Source organism: Falco cherrug, chromosome 9, assembly GCF_023634085.1.
Source record: "Falco cherrug isolate bFalChe1 chromosome 9, bFalChe1.pri, whole genome shotgun sequence".
Taxonomy (NCBI): domain Eukaryota; kingdom Metazoa; phylum Chordata; class Aves; order Falconiformes; family Falconidae; genus Falco; species Falco cherrug.
The window spans coordinates 28,774,522-28,793,965 of NC_073705.1; the positions used below are offsets into that span (position 1 = coordinate 28,774,522).

At 61.0% G+C, this 19,444-nt stretch overlaps 1 protein-coding gene across 2 annotated transcripts in view; it reads right to left on the minus strand.

Moving 5' to 3' along the window:
* Nucleotides 1-926: 926 nt before the first annotated feature.
* The window catches only part of SLIT1 (slit guidance ligand 1), a 65,182-nt gene continuing 46,664 nt past the window's right edge, over nucleotides 927-19,444 (minus strand). The window contains exons 5-37 of one of the 2 annotated variants that reach the window (XM_055721294.1): nucleotides 18,987-19,058; nucleotides 18,788-18,859; nucleotides 18,309-18,380; nucleotides 17,849-18,012; nucleotides 17,314-17,461; nucleotides 16,734-16,805; nucleotides 16,402-16,473; nucleotides 16,218-16,289; nucleotides 15,951-16,094; nucleotides 15,654-15,817; nucleotides 15,515-15,538; nucleotides 14,872-15,016; nucleotides 14,658-14,732; nucleotides 14,300-14,443; nucleotides 13,855-13,998; nucleotides 13,562-13,728; nucleotides 12,326-12,458; nucleotides 11,164-11,232; nucleotides 10,714-10,785; nucleotides 10,401-10,472; nucleotides 10,029-10,100; nucleotides 8,351-8,514; nucleotides 7,843-7,967; nucleotides 7,528-7,625; nucleotides 6,576-6,715; nucleotides 6,108-6,201; nucleotides 5,789-5,926; nucleotides 5,164-5,401; nucleotides 4,944-5,074; nucleotides 4,699-4,853; nucleotides 4,336-4,624; nucleotides 3,349-3,560; nucleotides 927-3,272 (exon numbers count right to left, since the gene is read on the minus strand). In XM_055721294.1, coding sequence (XP_055577269.1) covers nucleotides 3,028-3,272; nucleotides 3,349-3,560; nucleotides 4,336-4,624; nucleotides 4,699-4,853; nucleotides 4,944-5,074; nucleotides 5,164-5,401; nucleotides 5,789-5,926; nucleotides 6,108-6,201; nucleotides 6,576-6,715; nucleotides 7,528-7,625; nucleotides 7,843-7,967; nucleotides 8,351-8,514; nucleotides 10,029-10,100; nucleotides 10,401-10,472; nucleotides 10,714-10,785; nucleotides 11,164-11,232; nucleotides 12,326-12,458; nucleotides 13,562-13,728; nucleotides 13,855-13,998; nucleotides 14,300-14,443; nucleotides 14,658-14,732; nucleotides 14,872-15,016; nucleotides 15,515-15,538; nucleotides 15,654-15,817; nucleotides 15,951-16,094; nucleotides 16,218-16,289; nucleotides 16,402-16,473; nucleotides 16,734-16,805; nucleotides 17,314-17,461; nucleotides 17,849-18,012; nucleotides 18,309-18,380; nucleotides 18,788-18,859; nucleotides 18,987-19,058 — 4,198 coding nt within the window. In that variant the 3' untranslated portion in view covers nucleotides 927-3,027. Of the gene's footprint in view, nucleotides 3,273-3,348; nucleotides 3,561-4,335; nucleotides 4,625-4,698; nucleotides 4,854-4,943; nucleotides 5,075-5,163; nucleotides 5,402-5,788; nucleotides 5,927-6,107; nucleotides 6,202-6,575; nucleotides 6,716-7,527; nucleotides 7,626-7,842; nucleotides 7,968-8,350; nucleotides 8,515-10,028; nucleotides 10,101-10,400; nucleotides 10,473-10,713; nucleotides 10,786-11,163; nucleotides 11,233-12,325; nucleotides 12,459-13,561; nucleotides 13,729-13,854; nucleotides 13,999-14,299; nucleotides 14,444-14,657; nucleotides 14,733-14,871; nucleotides 15,017-15,514; nucleotides 15,539-15,653; nucleotides 15,818-15,950; nucleotides 16,095-16,217; nucleotides 16,290-16,401; nucleotides 16,474-16,733; nucleotides 16,806-16,911; nucleotides 17,072-17,313; nucleotides 17,462-17,848; nucleotides 18,013-18,308; nucleotides 18,381-18,787; nucleotides 18,860-18,986; nucleotides 19,059-19,444 lie in introns of those variants that run through there. The other variant, XM_055721295.1, reaches the window with a different exon arrangement.

Genomic DNA, 19,444 nt, shown 5'->3' on the forward strand with positions numbered 1-19,444 from the left:
GTTTCCATTAGATAATGTTTACATACCTCACCTGACAAACCTTTGAAAATGTATATATTAAAAAAAAAAAAAAAGAAAATAAAATTATATTAAGTTGCTTTAAATCAATATGTATAGCTATAAGAGCTGGGTCATTTGAACTTTGAATATGTATCGACTCTCTAAATGTTGACATTTTGTGAACTCTGTGCTCCTGTCTTTTATTTCATCCTAGCCTATGGAAGAAGTTGTGTTCTTATTTCAGGTAAAAGGTCCCTGACTCAGATCTGAACTCCTCAAGGATTCCCACCACCTTGTTTTCTTCCTCTACTGTCGATATTCACCCTATGAGCTTTCTAAAGGTCCGTATTTTATTGCAGCTTATTAAACGTTTCTTTGATATCAAGGTTTGTTTGGTGTGATAACTGGGGAACGGCAGAGGTGAGTGCACAAGGGGGGGCAGCAGGTGGCACCCTCCAGGTGGGACACACACACACACCCTCCCCGAGGGGGGATGTAAGTGCCTGGGTGGGATGTGAGTGCTCCCACGCTGGTGTCTGAGCTGGTGGTGCTGCTTTCTGCTGCGGCTTTGTGTTTGTGGCACGAACAGTCCAACCCTTCAGTGCTCCCGGGGGCTGCTGCCCAGGCCTCCCTCTCTCCTTCCCCAAAGGGTGCCCAGTTTCCCTGGTGGCCACTCCACCCCCGCAGCAGGCACCTGGCCCTTCAGCCACGCATGACCCGGGCAGTGATGGCTGCCTTTGCAAGGCACTGAAGGGATAACCCTGGCTCTCCCCAGCTTGGGGCTGTGTCCCTGCACCATGTGGGCCATGCTCCAGCCAGCGCTGCTCCACGAGCAGCAAATCATCCCCCAGCCTCTGCCACCTCCTTGTACGCCCAGCAGCTCCCTGCTGCACCCTTCTCCCCTCCAGAAAAGAAGAGGCCAAGCCTCTGAATGAATAAATGTCATGTTCACATGGAAGACAACATAGACAATACCAAACATCTCCTAAAACAATACAGCCTCTGCCAACGGAAGGATGCTCAGCGCCTCCCTCGCCAGCCTAGTACAAACCAGCGTCTTCAACAGTGACACACACAAACCCCACAGGCCAAACAAAGCCACCGTCATTTTCCTGCCCAGTAGCATCTGTAAACAAAAAGAAAACATCATTTGTTGACCCCGAACATATAAAAATACTATAACAAAATGAAATACAAATATATATTAGAATCTGTAAGTATTCTGTATAAAGAGATACTTTAGCGGTTAGCTTACAGCAAGAACAGAAACACAACACAACCAAGCCCCGGCAGGGCCACAGGCAAAACGAGACACGTCCCAGCTCCTCTATGCAGCAGAGGGAGCTCCCGTGGAAAGGTCATTTGTGGCAGAAACACATTCCCTGTGGTGTTGGGAAAGTCCTGGATGCCGGTGGTAAGCAGGGGTGGTGACGGCACTCACAGAGCCAGATGCACCCGATGCAGATGCCCAGAGCCCAGCCACAGTCAGTGGTGCAGACCTGAAGCTGATGCGCTGGAGAGGTGTGCTAGAGAGACCCGGGGGCGCAGCGCTGGGATGAGTTTGTCCACCTGGGTGACATGGTGTCACTGTCCAGCTGCGTGCAGTGTCCCAGGTTGGGCCCCCACCATCCTTGGCCCCCCCAGGCATAGAAGCGATGCTGCTGCAGAGGTTGGGCGTGTGTGGTACAGGCTCCCCATGCTGCACCAGCAGCGGTGCTGCCCTTGCTCCTGCACCAGCCCAGAGCATCCCCCAGTGCTGCAGGCTTTGGAAAGATGCCACCTGGGCACTGACACCCAAATCCAGGAGTTGGTGGGACCTGTCCTGGCAGTAACGCAGCTCCAGGCTGGCAGGCGTGGGCATCTTCAGCCTCTTCAGCTGGCCCTGGCAACCACAAGGCTGAGGCCCTGGTGACGGGCATGGCAAACCCACACCCCAGCTGGCCCAGCAGCCTCCTGCCCCGGCTGGCCGGGCCAGTGGGACATGGGGCACCAGCCACAGGGCACCGCAGGGGCTGAGCCTGAAGGAAAGGGGTTCCCGTGCTGCCCCACATGGCTCCCACCTCTAAGCAGAGCTGTCTGACTGGGCCAGGGGTATTTGGGGCCCCCTCTGCATTGACAGAACAGTATTGGCCCCCACAGCATGGGGCAGGGCTGGCACTGGGACCCACATGGACATCTCCACTGCTGCCCATGACCCACTCAGCGTGCCTGGGGCTGCCCTGGTCCTGCTCCACCCGGCATGGCCCCCGACGCTCCCACAGCGGGTTGCAGCCATGCCCTGTGCAAACCAGAGCCCAGCCAGCAAGCACAGCCCAGGGGTGCCACCAGTCAGGCTGCGGCCACGGAGCTGCCACCATCTGGGGTGCTCTGGGCTCCAGCACCCCAGCCCTTGCACTGGGGAGCTGCTTGCTGCAGCTGCTATCACGGCGATTGCAGGTCCTCAGCAGGGAGGCCCGGGCTGCTGGAGGAGAGGACAGGGAGTCCAGCTATGGGCTGGCTGGGACCATGGGATGCCAGCTACACCGTGCAGCCCTCTGCCAGCCACGGCTCACCACGGCCCACCAGGCTGAGCCACATCAATCCCCTCTGCTTCAGCCCCAGGTGTTGGAAAAGTCCCCAGCTCACCAAGCTGGATGCAAGGGATGGGACTGCCAGGGAGGGGTCAGGCAGGGAGACGCAGGCACTGCCCTCCACAGCTGCGGGGCTGCGCTGGGGGTAAGGCAGGGTCCCACCGGGAGCAGCCAGGGGCAGCTGGGCAGAGCACCCACCCCATATCCACACATCTGTGTAGCTGCAGTTCTTAAAAAATTCTCTATCTACACATTTGCTTTGTTTGTGGGGGTTTTTTTCTTTTTTTTTTTTTTCTTTTTTTCCTTTTTTTCCAACCCTCTAGATGCAACAGCTCTACCCTCCACCAGGGTTCAGGAGCACCCAGACAGCAGCACCACGGCTGCGGGGCAAAGCGAGGTCCTTGGCTCCGGAGGGGGCTCCCCACCGGCCCCCCAGCTCTCCGGGGCCGGTGGCCGCTCACAGGCACTGGCTGCAGCCGCACTTGCTGGGCTTCTCCACCTCCTCCACGAAGGTCGCGCCATTGCTGCACTCGAAGGCGTATTTCCTGCGCCGGAGCCGCAACCCGGTGCAGCAGCCAGCACCGGGGCCGCCGCAGGTCCCCCGGCACTCCACCCAGGCCACCGGCCGCGTCGTCTGGCAGATGGCATAGCCCCGCTGCACCTGGTGGTAGTCCCGCACCGGCTCCCCGCGGCACTCCGGCTCTGCGGAATAGCGACGCTCAGCCCACCGGCCTGGTGGGAGCTGCCCCTCCAGCACACCCACCACCTCGGGCCCTACCTTGGTCGCAGAGGGCTCCAGTGTAGCCGTCGTGGCACTCGCAGGTGGGCTGGCCGCCGGGGGTGAGGCGGCAGTGGCCATGGGCACAGGGCTGGCGGTGGCAGGGGTCGGGCGGCTCGGCGGGCTGGTTGCAGAGGGCGCCCTGGTAGCCCTCGCGGCACTGGCAGCTGTAGGAGAGGGCGTCGAGGGGCAGGCACAGCCCGTGCACGCACCTGCGGGCACCCGGCACCATCAGGCACCCGCCGGTGTGGCACAGCACCAGCATGCGCGGCCCATCGGCACTCAGCACGGCGCGGCTCAGCACCAGCACGGTGCCAGCACCGGCACGGCACTGCCGTGGCACAGCCATCGGGCACGGCCACAGCACGGCACAGCACCGCCGGCATGACACCGCCTCCGCCCCCCAGCCCCAGGAGAGGGTGCAGCCAGCCAATGGGAAGGGCAGGCAGGGCAGGCAGCGAGGAGGGACAGCCAATGGAGAGGGCAAGGATGAGAGGGGTGGCCAGTGAGGAGCAGCCAATAACAAGGAAGCCAGTGAGGAAGGGGCAGCCAATGAGCCAATGGAGTGGGGCAGTTATGATGGGGCAGCCAATGGGGCAGGAGTAGCCAATGAGCCAATGGAGTGAGGCTGTTGCTCTGGGGCAGCCAATGGGGAAGGAGAAGCCAATGAGCCAATGGAGTGAGGCTGTTGCTGTGGGGCAGCCAATGAAGAAGGAGCAGCCAATGAGCCAATGGAGTGAGGCTGTTGCTGTGGGGCAGCCAATGAAGAAGGAGCAGCCAATGAGCCAATGGAGTGGGGCAGTTGTCATGGGGCAGCCAATGAAGCGGGGTGGCCAAAGCCCCAGGAGGGCAGGTGGGTCACTGTGGGGTACCCAATGGGGCAGGGGCCTTGCTTCAAGACAGCCAACGGGGCAGACAGGTCGCTGCAGGGCAGCCAATGGGGCAGAACCACTGCCGTGGGGCAGCCAGTGGGGCGGGGGCACTCACTTGTGCCCCTGGCAGGGGCCACCACGGGGCTGGTCGCAGTGGGGCCCGTCCCAGCCGGGCTCGCAGTGGCAGACGGGGCCCTGGGTGCCAGCGGGCTGGCAGATGCCGTGCAGGCAGTAGAGCTTGCGGCAGGGCTCGCAGCCTGGCACCACCCCCGGCGTCATCCGCGTCTTGGTGAAGTCCTGCAGCTCGTTGTTGATGTAGAGGTTGCGGATGCACCCGTGGAAGCTGGTGCCGTTGAGGAGCTGCCAGAGGCGGAAGGCAGCCGAGTTGACATCCACAGGCATCCCTAGGGAGAGCAGGACCATCAGCACAGCCGGATGCGCCCCACGCCCACTATCACCCCCCAGGCCCCTGTCCTACCGCCCACATAGAGGGGCGCCTCGCTGTTCAGCGTGTAGTGCTTGCCCGAGTTGTCCATGGTCATGGGGCTGCCACCGTCGATGGAGAGGTTCACCATCTGGTCGAATGTCACCAGCTCCACAGTGTGGAACTGCCCATCGTTGATGGTCTCGGCGCTGGTGGGGATGGCTGGGTCACTGGGGACCCCCTCAAGCCCATGCAATGGGGGGGTGGTCCCTGGTTAGTGGGGAATGGGTGGCAGATACCTGTAGATAGCTGAGCTGGGGTGGGTGCCGGGGTCATAGCTGACCCTGACGTGGCCCTGGTACAGCTCCACGGCCATGTGGTCGCTGTCGCCATTGTACAGCAGGATGCCATTGCCTTCAGCTGTGGAGACCTGGCAGGGGGAGAGGTGGAAGCCCACACCCCTGGGGCAGCATCCCCAGTGCCCACCCCCCTGATGCCCCCATGCTCCCCAGCCCTCACCTGCAGGGTGATATTGGCTCGGGGCCAGTCCTGCAGGTCAGTGAACTGCAGGTATGTGTCACGGTCCACAAAGTTGACGCTCAGCAGCTTCTCACACTTGGGGCCACCGAAGCCAGGCAGGCACTGGCAGAGGGCACGGGCACCCCTCTCCACACATGGTGCCCCATTCTGGCACTCTGCTCGCTCACAGGGGCCGGGCTGGCTGGCGGTGCGGGGTGGAATCTCGCAGAGCTGGCCACTGTGGGGCCAAGGGTGCTGCTGGGCACGGGGCTGGGAAAGTGCCCTACCCCCTGCCCACTTTGACAGGGGCTTTGACAACACCGCCTTTGTTTTGGGATCCCCATGGAAGCTCTCCAGTCAGCAGCATCAGAGGGATGCCGTGCCCTGCCCTGGGGTCCCTCCCCAGGGACATTGTCTCCCCCCAGCTTCCATCCCTAGAGACCCACCACCCAGTGCCGCTCTTCCCTCTAGCACTGCAGAGGATGGATGGATGGATGGATGGGTGGATGGATGGATGGATGGATGGATGGATGAACAGATGTGGTAGCCAGGACTGGTCCCTCCTGCACACTGACACGTAACCAACCACACCACCCCCAGCGCCCTGCCATCTTCCCAGCACTACCTGTAGCCCTCGGTGCAGATGCAGGAGTAGCCGTTCACCTCGTCCAGGCAGCGGGCGTTGTTTTGGCATCGGTGGTCCTGGCAGTCGTTGAAGTCCTCACTGCAGTTGCTCCCCAGGTAGCCGGGCACACACTCACACCTGGGGCAGGTGGGGGGCTCATGGCCGCCCCTTCCTCCCCCCTCTGTACTGGTGGGTGCCTGCTCCTCCTGGCACCCCCCGACCCCATGCCCCGTCCCCAGCCTGTGAGCTGCAGCCCCCCAAAAGCAAATCTCCCCCACCAGGCAGCCAGAAGAAAGCAATTTGGGGAGGGGGGGCTCACCTGGGCCCCTGGCTGGTGGAGACACAGGTGGAGCCATGCTGGCATGGGCTGAGCTCGGCTGAGCAGAAATCCGGCGGCTGCTCACAGAAATCCCCTGCAGGGCAGAGGAGGGGGTGCCTAGCAACTCCAGGACCAGAAGGGAAGCCCCAGTCCCCATGGGGCAGAGGGAGCCCACGGGGGGCTCAGCTCAAGGCAGGGAGCTGCCGAGCCCACAGCTTGCACCACCGTGGGTACAGGGCTCTGGTCCACCAGAGGCAGCTCTTGGCCGAACCAAGGGCATCCCAGGGTATGAAGGCTCAGCTGGGTGTACCCAGACTCCAGACGGCTGGACCCAGAGGCCATGGTGATGGGCACTGGGACAGCAGGCAGAAGAGCTATTAGCCCTCATTGCTGGAAAGGGAGAAGCACTGGGCACATCCCTCACCAGGCCTGCAAGGTTTGGGGATGGCTAGCCCTCATTCCAGGTACCTGTGTAGCGGGCAGGGCACAGGCAGGTGTAGTTGGTGGCACTGGGCACGCAGGAGCCCCCGTTCTTGCAGCTGTGCTCCTTGCAGGGGTCACTAGTGGTGCGGCAGCTCAGGCCCTCAAAGCCCACCGGGCATAGACACCTGCCGTGGGGCACAGGGCAGTATCAGGGGGTGGGAAACACAGCATTTTGAGCTGGTTCCCCAAAAGCAACCAGCACAGGACCTTGGCACTGAGCATGCTTGCACACTGAGAGGCTCTGAGGAGCAGGGTTCAGTGCCCCCCAGCAGGGTTCAGTGCCCCCCAGCAGGGTTCAGTGCCTCCCTGCTGAACACCGGGCACAGGGGCGGGTGGCATCATGATACAAGGATGTTGCATTGCCATGACAACGGGCTGAGGCCACTCAGTGTGTGGGTCTAGGCAGCTGCACAGCCCACCTCCTCACCCCCCAGCCTGCCATCTATTTTCAGCCATTAATCGCACCCCAGTTCCCGGAATGGCCTGAAGCACTCAGGGTAGCGAGGGTTGTGTGGGGGCACAGCAGACCTGCAGATAATGGCAGCGACCCCAGGGCCACATTCTGCCCCAACCCACAGTCAGCCCTGCGGCAGCAGCTGGACCCCAGCCCCAAATCCTACTGCCCTTTGCCTCTTCATGGAGGGGGGAACCCCCCCTCCCCACCATGCCCTCAGCCCAGGAGTCTGCAGGGCTGGGGGGCACAGGGGATGGAGCCAGCAGTCAGCCTTGCTGGCGCTGTGCTGGCAGAAGTGCAAGCAGGGCTGCAGAGAGCAGGCAGTATGGGCTGGAGCTGCCACGTGAATGCAGTACCCCTGCTGTATGTCCAAGGGAGCATGCAGGAGGGGAAGGAAGCATCAGACTTTATCTCCATGGGATGCCAGGGCTCCACGCTGCCGCCCAAACACCTGTCTTTCACGGATTCCCATCCAGCACTCACCTGAACCCAGCTCCTTCCCCGTCCTGAGGCTGGCAGGTTCCCCCATTGGCGCAGGGGTTGGAGGAGCAGCCGCTGAGTGCCACCTCGCAGTCCCTGCCCTGGGGAAGGATGAAGAGGTAGGAGCCAGGAGGGTGCCACAGCACCATGCCCAGCTCTCCCTGCCCCATCTTGCTCAGCAGGGCACTGTGGCGTGCAGGGAGGGGACATGGTCCTGCATGCAGCAAGCCCCAGGGGCAAGGCAGAGCCCCTGCACTGCCCCCTTCCCCTCTGCAGGGACACATCCCCCTGTGCTGGGGACCCCTGGGACCAGGGTACCTTGTAGCCACTGGGGCAGGCACAGCGGTAGAAGCCGAGAGGGTCATTGTGGCAGGTGCCCTGGTTCTGGCAGGGGCTGGAGAGGCAGGGGTTGCACTTGGCCTGGATGCTCAGGGCAGGAGGGCCTGCGGGACAGGAGGCACAGAGATGACCACCAGTGCGGAGCAACGGGGAGGTGCTCATTTGTGGGCACCGACATGGGAGGCAGAGCCCCAGCTGTGGCTTGAAGTGGAGCCTGCCCTGCCACAGGGCTGTGCACCAGGCAATGGGACAGCCACGAGTTTGTTCAGTCACCAGAGATTTGCCACCAGCCAGGTAAGGGGACAGAAGAATCCCCGTCCCCCTCCTCCACAAGGCACTTCAACAGATGAAATGCTGGAGTCCCCCAGACTCACAGAGCATCGGTCTGCCAGGCACGGGGCAGGAGGCAGCCTGGCTCCCTGTGATGCCTGCTGCCCTGCCTGAGGAGGGCATGGATGGACAGACAGACGGCACAGGCACCTCTCACCTTGGCACTCGAATTTCTTGGCAGGGGTGGTGAGCAGCAGCTTGCCTTCCATGTCCGGGGGCCCAGCACAGCGGGCGATGCCTGGCTCCTTGTAGCCCGTCTTGACCCAGCTGGAGAGCCAGCGCAGGTTGCAGCTGCAGTACAGGGGGTTGGCCCCGATGGCTCTGCAGCGGGAGGAAGGGCAAAACTGCACCCACTGCCCCACAGAGGAAACCGAGCTTGGAGACCTTGGGACTGGACACAACTCTGTCACTTGGCTGTGCTGCCATGTAATGGGGGGACCCAGTGCTCCTCCATTTCTGGACTCAGTAGAGGTGCTGTGGGAGGACTGGGGCACACAGCCTCACACCACTGCCCAGTCAGACCACCCCGCTGACAGCCCCACAGCCCACACAGTGCCCTGTGGCTCTGTGCTGGGACTCTCCCCCCGTTGCCCACACAGAAATCCTTGGGAGTCCCTCTCCAGCACTTGGACAAAGCTGCCTGGGCCCAGCACAAACAGAGCAAAGCACCTTGAGGATGTGCAGGAGCAACAAGACCACTGCACAGGAGCTGCGGGGCATGGACATGTGAGCAGGCTGCTGGGGACAAGCAGCAGGTCATAGCCAGAGCTCATGGGGACAGCGTTGGGGGAGAGCAAGGAATTGTTTTGAGAGAGGAGGAGGTAGGATTGCTCTGCTCCACCGCAGAGCAGGGCAGGGAGCAGCAGGTGACGTGGGAGGCTGCGTTTGGATGCCTCTGCCTCCTCCTTCACTGCAACTGTCGGTGGTGATGGAGGGCCAGCGCAACTGACACCTGTGACGAAGGAAGGAGATGGCAGCCCAGAAGGCAGGCGGTAGGGACAGCAGATCCACCGGGGCCGACAAACCTGGTCCTACAGCACCGACAGCGCCGGCTGGTGACACAGCTCAGCCCTGCGGGAACCAGCAGTGCCGGCTGGCAGCGGCAGCTCCACGCTTCGGCACAGGAAATCAGTGAAGGGCCGGGGAAGACCAGACGGAGCAGTGCTGCTCCCAAAAACCACAGGGAGCAGGACTGGAAATCAAGGTGCTCTCTGCAGGCTAGAGGAACAGCCTGAGACCTCCAGGATGCCAGGAGCAGGACCAGCCGCTGGCGGGTGGCTGGGAACAGCTTAGCAGGGACAGGGACAGGGACAGGACCAAAAAATGACCGTGAGCAAAGCAGAACCCCCGCCCCAGGTGGTGGGTATGGGGCTGTGCTCCTGGGGTACAGGCTCCCTCAAAGAGTGGCTGAAAGACCACCACCAGGATGCTTAATGACAGATTTGGGGAGGCTGCTGCAGGGAAGCGTCCTAGCAGGAGGCTAACGACATGCTGGCATGGGTCAGTGCACCCCCACCAACCCATGGCTGTGCCAGCACCTTGCATGGCTTGACCTGCATGTTAGGGGACCCCAGGGAGCTGGGGGGAGGGACAGGGAACCCACGCCACCTCCAGCAAGGACCACAGGGACATCACAGCAGCACTGGGAGGCTCATCTGCACATCTAGCCCTGGGGGCTGAGCATGGGCAGGGCAGGCATGGCATGGCACTGCCCCACAAATGCTGTCCCAATTTACCAGCCCAGAGAAGAGGAGAGGAGGCAGCTCAGCCCCGTGGTTTTTAAAAATCTCCTGAGCCTGTGTCCAGCCCTGTGCCCTGGAGCAGGAGATACTCACAGGTGGGACAGGGAGGTGACATCCGCAAAGATGCCCTCAGGGAGGGTGGAGATGTCATTGCCATGGAGAGACCTGCAGAGAACAGAGAGGGTCCTGCGATGCCTGTGGCTCCAGGATGGGCAGCAAGGACTGTGACCGGCTGTGCTGCCCCTACCCCATGGGTCCAAGCGTGGGTGGCAGAGCTGGACCCCACCACACTGTTGCAAAAGCGCCATGTGCTCTGAGAGGCTTGAAGCATCTCCCCTTGTTCCTTCCGCAGCCTGTGCCCTGCCTGCCTACCTGCACCCAGCTCCAAGTGGGCACTGGGGACACAGGCAGCAGCAGAGAAGGGGCTGAGCAGGACCATGAGCAGGGCTATGGGCAGATACTTACAGCAGCCGGAGGGAGCGGAGGCCCTCAAAGGCCAGCTGAGGGATGCACTGCAGGGAATTGTAGCTGAGGATCCTGTGGAAGGGAAGAAGGAGGCAACACAGTGCCAGGGGTGCTGCTGTGTGCCGCAAGAAGCCCACCCTGGGCTGCACACCCCCCCTGTATGAGCTCTAGCTCAAACCAAGCTTCACCCAGGCACAGAGGGAAGACTTCGGTGTCCCCAGAACCCCTCAGTCTTTGAGCTCCCCTAGGAAGAGCCCCTTACAGCTTGGCGGGGCTGCAGCCCAGTGTGGCACGCCGCCGAGACTGTACTTACAGAGTGGTGAGCTGGCTCATGTTGGTGAAGGAGGAGTTGCTCAGGGAGTTGATCTTGTTGTTGCTCAGATCACTGGAAAACAGAAACCCCAGAGCTTGGAGCCAGCTGAACCCTGCACCCCTTGCTGCTCCCTGTGCCGTGCTCAGCTGCAGTCAGGTGCAAACAGCAGCAAAGCCTCCAAGGGAAGAGCAGGGCTGCCACACAGGATGAGAGCAGCAACACCACTGTCCCCGCTCTGCCCCATGGCCAGTGCCAGCAGAGACTGTGAGCATCCCCAGGCTGAGCATCACCATCAGCCAGTTGTGTCCTGGTGCAGAAGGAGGACACAGAGGGATGTCAGGGGTCCCTGCACACTGCCAGGCCGAGGTCCATGGGGACAGCCCCTGTCCTCACCCACACAGGTCCCAGCAGTGGGACCAGCTGCCTGGGCTCCTGCTCCTGGCTACTTACACAAGCTGCAGGTACTTGAAGGTGGAGAGCTGCCCCGGGACCTGAGTGAACTGGTTTCCATCCAGGTAGCTGCAAGGGAGAACAAAAGCGTCTCGGGCTGGCTGAGAAGCAGGAAGTCCCTCTCTCTGCCCTCCTGTTTCTCCCGTGCATCCCCATGGACTTCAAGCTGCAAGAAGCATCTCCAGCATCACCTCCCCCCCTGCACCCGGGGCCCATGGGGCTCTCAAGGGACCCCTGGGCTGGCAGGGGAGCTAGCGTGTGAGCACATTAGCACACCCGGGGGCTCTGCATGTAGGTCCCAGAGGCAGTCTCCCAGCAGCCTGCGTGTGCGAGCACAGCCAGCCATGTGCTGCGTTTACACATCCAATGTGAGCGTGGGTGGCTGTAACCATTTGTTCCCAAGGCATGTGTGAGAGAGAGCGGAGGATGCAGAGAGGGGAGGGGTGTGCGAGACAGCGCAGGGGTGTGAGGGGGTGGTATACATATGTATGTGCACAACCAGTGTTTACACCCCCTGCACACAGGACTGCTGCCTTCCCCATCCCAGACGAGTGCAGAGCCCCTTTTGCAGCAATGGGCATCACGGTGCCCACACATTCAGACCCAGCATGGCTGCGTGGGTATCTCCCTGACACCCACAGTGACGGGTGGCTGACCCCACGCAAACCACATTCTGTTGCCCGTGTGCTTGGAGCTGGGCCTGCCTAAAGCATCCCTGCAGCATGGTGAGAGGTCATGGCAGAAAGGGGCCCGGGAGCTGGCAGAGGCAGGGTGGCCCCATCCCTGTTGCTGATGGCAGGCTGCTGGGAACCGCAGCGCCCTGGGCTGCACGGGGACCACAGCTGCAGGGGGTGGTTGTCCTACGTTGCCCCCTTGCAAGGGCCAAAGAGCAGGGATGCAGCTGCGGTGACAACACCTCTTGCACAGCACCCTCGGTAGCGCTGAGTTGGCAGAGAGGCTCTTGTGGAGCCCCTTGCTGGGGTCAGGGCTGGACGAGGTCCCTTGGCTAGGTGGGGGTTCTGCCCCCACTACTGGGCCAGGATGGGGGTCTGGGAGGGAGCATCTCTGCCCCAACATCCGCAACCCCACAGCGGAGACCCCTCACCCAGGGCTGCAAAGTTGCTGGTGGTCAGGAGAATCCGGGCATTTGCCCACCACTCACAGCTCCGTGACGTTCTTGGGGATCCCCTTGGGCAGGGCCTTGAGGTGCTTGTTGCTGCAGCGGACAACAGTGTCGAGGCAGGTGCACTCCTGCGGGCACTGGGGTCGGGGGATGCAGCTGGTCTCCTCCTGACCTGCATCAGGCACAGAGAGCCACAAATTCACTGGGTCCCAGCCCTTGGGCACTGCATGAGGCTGGATGCAGTGCCTAGGACTGCTCCCCTCCCATGCTGACCATCTCCCCTCGCCCCGAAAGCAGGGCACTGCAGGCAACCTGCTTGCAGGCAGTAGCCTCAGCCCGACAGAGTCAGCAATGCAGGAATCATTCCTGCACCCAGAAACTGCCTGCCCCGCCAGGATGGATGCAACCAGTCAGCTCAAGGCTGCTTTGATTTTCACCATTTTCAAGCAAAAATGCAGTCCCAGGGACAGCAGAGAGGAGGGTGCAGAAGAAAGGGCTCAGCCCTGCCAATCCTTCTGAAATAACCTCCTTCAACCATCTCCCAGACACAGGCTAGAGGGAGCGGTGCCTGTGCTAAGCAGCCGGAGGAGATGGCATTGCTTCCCCGTTCCCTGCCACTGTACTGGGCTCCTACAGGAGAGGCGTCCCTGGGACAACCGTATGTTATCTCACACCATTAGGAAAGGCGCAGGATGCAACCCTTCAGTCTTTGACGTGGTGGAGGAGGGAAAGCAGAAGAAACGATGATTTGTTTGTAAATATTTTCCAGAGGGCTCAAAAGCTGTTCTAAATTAAAAAGATTTTTTAAAAAAGGCTTTTCTCTCAACACACACGCTCCCTGCCTACTCCATCTGCCCAGCTCCGGCACGTGTGCAGGCCTGAGAAGGGAAGGAGAGAAGAAGCAGGATGAATCCTGGGTGGGCTCTGCCTATACATCTGATCCTGCCAGCACGGGGGGCACAGCGTTTGCTAGCACAGACCTGCCTACACACAAGGGCCACGCAGTGCAGTGGGTACCAGCTCCTCTCCTGGCTTCAGAGCAGTTTGTGGGAATTTCAGTGCAGTTCTAAGGGCTGGGTACCAGGAAGGGAAACTCGTGCATCGTTAGAGTAGGGCATTAATGGGCTGAGCAACCCCCTGAGATACCGGCTTGTAGCAGGGCACTGCCAAACATCCCAGGAGCAGGGATGGTGCTGGGACAGGGAGCATGGTGCCAGCCCAGGAGGAGCTGTCTGGTCCCCCCTCACTCCCAGCACTGTGGGGCCCATGAGTTACCTTCCTCACACCTGAAGTCAGGGAAAGCTACATCCTGGAGAGGGATCTGCCGGAGGAAGTCAGGGTTTTGGCAGCGTGGGTTCCCTGTCACGATCTTCCTCTTGCGCAGCCAGTCCCCCAGCCAGGCCAGCTGGCAGTTGCAGTTGAAGGGGTTGGCAAGCAGGTTCCTGCGCGTGGGAGGGAGCCCAAGGGTATCGCCTGAGCAGCCGCCCAACAAGGGAACCTTCCTGCAGCCCCCTGCCATGATGGGATGGGGACAGACTGGGAGCATCCCCCGAGGGCCCAAGACGTACAGCGTCGAGAGTGACTGCAGCGTGTCGAAGGCACCTGGTGCAATGGTGCTGATCTGGTTGTCATACAGGGAGAGGAGGCGGACGTTGCGCAGCCCCGTGAAGCTGTCGTTGTGGATGCAGCTGATGCGGTTGTTCCTTAGCATCCTGTGGAGGGAAGGGGAGGAGGGCACCTAACAACCCAGGCAGGTGCCACAGGGGAAACCCACCTTGGCAGTGCCCAGGTGGTGCCGACCTTGCTGCCAGGCAGCAGGATGAGCCCAGGCTAGTCTCTGAGCAGCAAAAAAATACCCCCACAACTCTGGATACAGCCAGCAGATAGATAAGGCACTCCCAAGCTGGTCCTGCAGTGATGCACACAGCACCAGCCCAGGTTCGCAGACAGGGCAGGGAAGGAAGGAGCAGGGACATTCCCATTCCTGTGCCCACAGCGGATGTGGGGACTTACAGGGTTCTCAGCCCATCCAGGCCCCTGAACATGCCACTCCGCACAGACTCCAGCTGATTGACAGTGAGATGCAGCTCGCTGACAGATGATGCCCCTTCAAATGCCCCATCCTCGATCTCTGACACCTTGTTGTTGCTGAGGTTGCTGCAGAGAGGGGAAAGCAGGCTGGGATGAGGGCTCTGCCCCAACCTCATCCTGAACTCTGCCTCCCCAGGTCCCACTGAGCACCCTGTGCTGTCCAGTCCCTTGAGGGACCCTCAAGTTGGGACGTGCCCCCCATTTCACATCCCAGGCTGCCCTGGCATCAGGATCCCAGCCCCCAGGCACTCCTGAAGGGTTGCGCGTGCCTGATACTCACATTTTCTTCAGATGTGGGAGTTTCTTGAAGATACCAGTGGCCTCCAGAATGGAGATTTCATTGTTGTTCAGGCGCCTGGGGTGGGCAGCAGGAAAAAGAGCTCAGGAGGTGGCTGCAAAGGGCCTGGTACAGACTAAACCCTGAGCCAAACCTGAGCACTGGTGATGTTCCAGCTGCAGGAAAGAAAGCAGGGTGGGAAGGAGGAGGCTCTTACAGCTCCGCTGTGGACTGTGGGATACGCTCTGGGATCTTGGTGAGCTTCAGGTTGGAGCACTCAACCACACTGGATTCACAGCGGCACTTCGGGGGGCAGATCACGTCGCTGTTGCACTCACTGTTCAGCTGGTAATCCTCCGTCCCTGTGTGCCAGCAAGGGCAGCGTGGGTGGGCTCCCGTGGGCAGAGGCACAGGGGGCTGCACCTGCCCTCCCCTCCTCTGGTCCTCCCAAACCCCCAGCTGGTCTCGGTCTCTTCCCCAGCTCCCCTCATCCCAGCCACTGCACACATATTTCTCCTCTCCATGCCCAAAGCATCTTATCTGAAGGGATATTTGCCCTTGGTAGAAGGGGCACTGTGCCGTCCACCACCTCTCCCCTCCTGCAACCAGAGCTGGACCCTGGGGGTGCCTCTGTGCCCATCCTAATAGTGGCATGATGGGAGATGCCGCAACACATCCTGGTACCCAGTGCTTCTGTTACTGCAGCACCTGGGAACTCAGCAACCAGAAATGACGGGAAATGCAGTGTGGTCCTGCTGTGCCAGACCACAGGGCTCTGGCACGACCACCCCCCCGGCAGCCTGTACAAAAGGGTACCATGCACACACCCATGCACACATGCATCCAGCTCCTCCTCTTACCTGGGATGAAATACTGCTCTTTGGCTGTGGGGAAAAAAAACCCACATCAGCACTCCGAGAGTATGGACACCAGGCTGGGGCAGGGCTGAGGACAGCTGTGCCACAGGGCACCCATGATGGGGATGGGAACAGCTCTCACCTGAGCAGCGAAACTTCTTGCTCTTGATCTGGCCGATGCGCTTGTTGGCCAGGCGCCGGGGGCTGGCACAGCGGGCGCCGCTGGTCTCGATGGGGTTGGCGCGGAGGAAGTCTGCCAGCCACTTCAGGTTGCAGTCGCAGATGAAAGGGTTCTGGGCCAGGTGTCTGTGCCGGGGACAGTGGGTGACACACTGGCAGGGGCAACAGGTGACCACCAACTCTAGCCCTGGCTACCCACTGAGATGTTTCCCTCCAGCTGCCCACCCACCCAGGCACCAGAGCTGGTATGGGCACTCACAGGGTCTGGATGGCCCGCAGGGAGGTGAAGGTGCCTTTGGCCAGGGTTTGGATCTTGTTGTCGTACAGCGAGAGCAGCGAGAGGTTCTGCAGGTCCTGGAAGGCATCCGCCCGCACGCAGTTGATCTTGTTGGCATTGAGGAGCCTGGCAGGGAGGGAGGGAGGTGAGCCTGGGGACCCTGTTCAATGCACCATGGGCGCTGAGGACACCACAGCCCTGCTTCCCGGTGTCCCTGCAGCGCATTCTACCCAGCCACTGGTGCCTTACAGCAGCTGCAGGGCGAAAAGTCCCCCAAAGACACCCTTGGGGAGGTCCGTGATCTTGTTGCCGTACAGCACCCTGGGAGAGAAAGGCTGGTGTGAGAGAGATGGGGGGGAGCAGTGTGGGGCACGGTTCCGGGACCACAGCATCCACACCACACCACCCCACACATGCCAGTGTGGGCACTTACAGGGAGTTCAGCGAGCGTAGCCCCTGGAAGGCATCAGGAGCGATCTCTGAGATCTGGTTGTTGCTCAGGTCTCTGAAACCCAAAGCGAGAAGGTAGCCTGGTCCCTTTTTCTCTCGTCCCATAACCTCATCCTCCTGCTGGGCCAGGGGAGCACCCCCAGCACCCAGAGCTGGGGGTATTCAAGACCCCACCCCAGTGCTGCCATGTGGGGCACCCATGTCATGGCAAGTGCCCCATGACTGTCTAAGTGCGGGGCTGCAGGCTCATAGCAGTGGCCAGCAGGGTAAAGGGTGCTGGGATTCAGGGTGAGCAGGTAGAAGCTGCACACTTACATCCTTCGCAGCTTCTTGTAGGGGGAGAAGGCACCTGGGGGGATGGACTTGATGCCGTTGAGCTCCAGACGTCTGCAAAGAGAAGTGGGAGAGATGAGGAATGTAGGCCTGGCTGAGCCCCAGCATACCTTTGACAGGGCTGGGGGTCTGCAACACCCCCAAGCTTACTGTAAATTACCTCACTGGAGTGGCACCATTCAACCCAGGGACAACCTGCAGCCTGCGGTTGGGGCTCTCTTCATCAGGGAGGGGTGCCATGGGTGGGGATACCATGCTGGCTGGGCTGGGGGGACCACCTCCTCCCCACCAGCACCCTGGGTCTGGGGGCACCTGCTGCCTCCCATGTGCTTTGTGCACTGTCCCAGCAGGGGCTTTGCACCATAATTGGATTCCCTTAAGGCGATTATTTCTCTATTTGCATTTTTAATGCAGCTAAATCCAGAGCTAAATCTGGGCGGTATGGTAGAAGAGCAAGGAAGCCTGCTGCCCCGTGGGGTGGCTGACCTGTGGGGCTTGCCCCCATGCCCCACTGCCTTGAGCCACCCACAGCCTGGCAGTGACAATGTGGGGCTGTACTCACATCTCTGTCATGGTCTCAGGCAGGTTGGCAGGGATGGCTGTCAGCCCTTTGCCCCGACAGTCCACGATGCCGTTGCTGCAAGTGCACATGGCTGGGCAGGAGCCAGAGGACAGGCTGCAGAGCTGGGCACGTGACGGGTCCATTTGTCCTGCCAGGAAAGCAGCCACCATGGCAACTGCAAAGAGCTGGGCCAGGCAGGTGGGTGGCAGCACCCCAAGGACCCTGGTGGCAGCCCAGCGTGCTGGGACAGCTCGTGGCACCCTTGAGTGGATGCACAAGGTCCTGTGTGCCCCAACCCTGTGCAAAAGGCACACAGCTCCAAGGGCAGACTGATGCACTCTTTGTCACACTGATAGAGTGGTGGTGTCCCCACACCAGGGACAGTGCTGACCTGAGCCAAGCCCACAGCATGCATCCAGGCTCTGAGCTGAGGCACATGGCAGGGAGCGGAGGTGGGCTGCACTGGTGGGACAAGCTTTGTCACCCCAACCCCTGGCCCTGCCCTGGCTCCCATCACCTCCCCTGTTTCCCTCACCGGAGCAGCTGAACTCATTCTTCTGGATCTCAGCCACGTTGAGGCCGCGGAGCTGGGCTGGGCCAGCACACTGGGTGAAGAGCCCAATGGTGGGGCGCTGGCGCAGCCACTGCGAGAGCCAGGCCAGGTGGCAGTCGCAGAAGAGGTGGTTGGAGTGCAGGCGGCTGTGGGTGGATGGGGCAGTCAGTGGCCAGAGGATGGCTCCTGCCTACTCCACTGCTAGCTCATCCCAAAGGCTGGGGACATACACAGGGGGACACGGAGGAGCCTGAGAGCATCTGTGCTGGTTGCGAGGCCACCAGCTTGGCAGTGCTTAGGGATGCTCTGCAAGGGTGTCCCCTCCATCCCCTCCCCACAGTGCTGTCCTAGCACTGCTGGGCCGCTGGCACTGGCAGCAGAGCTGGGGACAGCCCACTCCAGCCTAGGGGGCCCCTACCACCCCCACAGCCCCAGGACTCACAATGTCCGCAGCTTGGGCATGTGGTTGAAGCTGGACACAGGGATGGAAGTGATATTGTTGTTATTCAGGGTCCTGCAGGAAGGCAGAGGGAGGAAAGTCAGGGCAGCCAGGCCAGAAATGGGAGTGTGAGAGCACCGAACTCCTGGGGGCAACAGCACCCACCCACCCCCCGGCACAGAGTGCATGGATGGAGAGGTGAGAGATGGGGACAGCCCGAACCCCTGGGCAGGACCTGCTGCCTTTTCCAGGCTTCTCCCCTCCACAGCCAGCTGCAACCAGGTGGACCCCTGGGGCAGGATCAGGCCCTGGAGCACAGCTCTACAGCTGTGGCACCAGACCCCTATTCAGTCCCTCCTCGGGGCCAGGGAGAGATGGCACACTGGGGATGTCCCTACAGTGCCACAGGGAGCACCCAAGGACACCCTCAGCCCTCATGGGGCTTGCAGGATGGAGGCTCCAGCTGGCCCCTGGCCACTTACAGGACCTCCAGCCCCCGCAGGGCACGGAAAGCCCCATCCTCAATACAGCTGATCTGGTTCTTGTCCAGTTGCCTGCAGGAGAAAGACAGAGGGAGCATTGCTGGGACAGGCCAAGCAGAGAGTGACCGGTGGCTCCTGATGCCTCCTGCCACAGAACCTGACCCCAGACTCCCTCATTCCCATCCCTGCCGGGACTCACAGATTCTTGAGGTCAGTGGCCCCGCGGAAAGCTTTCCTGGGGATGGCCTGGATGAAGTTCTCGCTCAGGTCCCTGCACAAGAAAGAGGCAGGAAGGAAAATTAGCAGCGCCTGCAAAGCACTGTGCCCCATGGGACCAGGGCATCCACAGGCAGGGGCATGCCCCAGCACCCAGTGATCCCTCAGGGGCTCTGGGAAACTGTAATTTGGCTTCAGGTCCTCAGTTTCCCACTGGCCTGCTGGCTGTCCCAAGGCAAGTCTGGCTCCATCCATGGTGGCTGCAAGTGGCTGGGGTTCCCCGGGCACTACTGTCCCCAGCTCTAATAAGCAGAACAGCAGGGCAAAGCTCTGGGAAAATCCTCCGTACTTAAATACCCTCTGACTGCTCTAATTACAGGTCCCTGCTGATTAACTGGTAATTACACTTAGCGGCTCCAGGGCTCCGGCAGGCATTCCCAT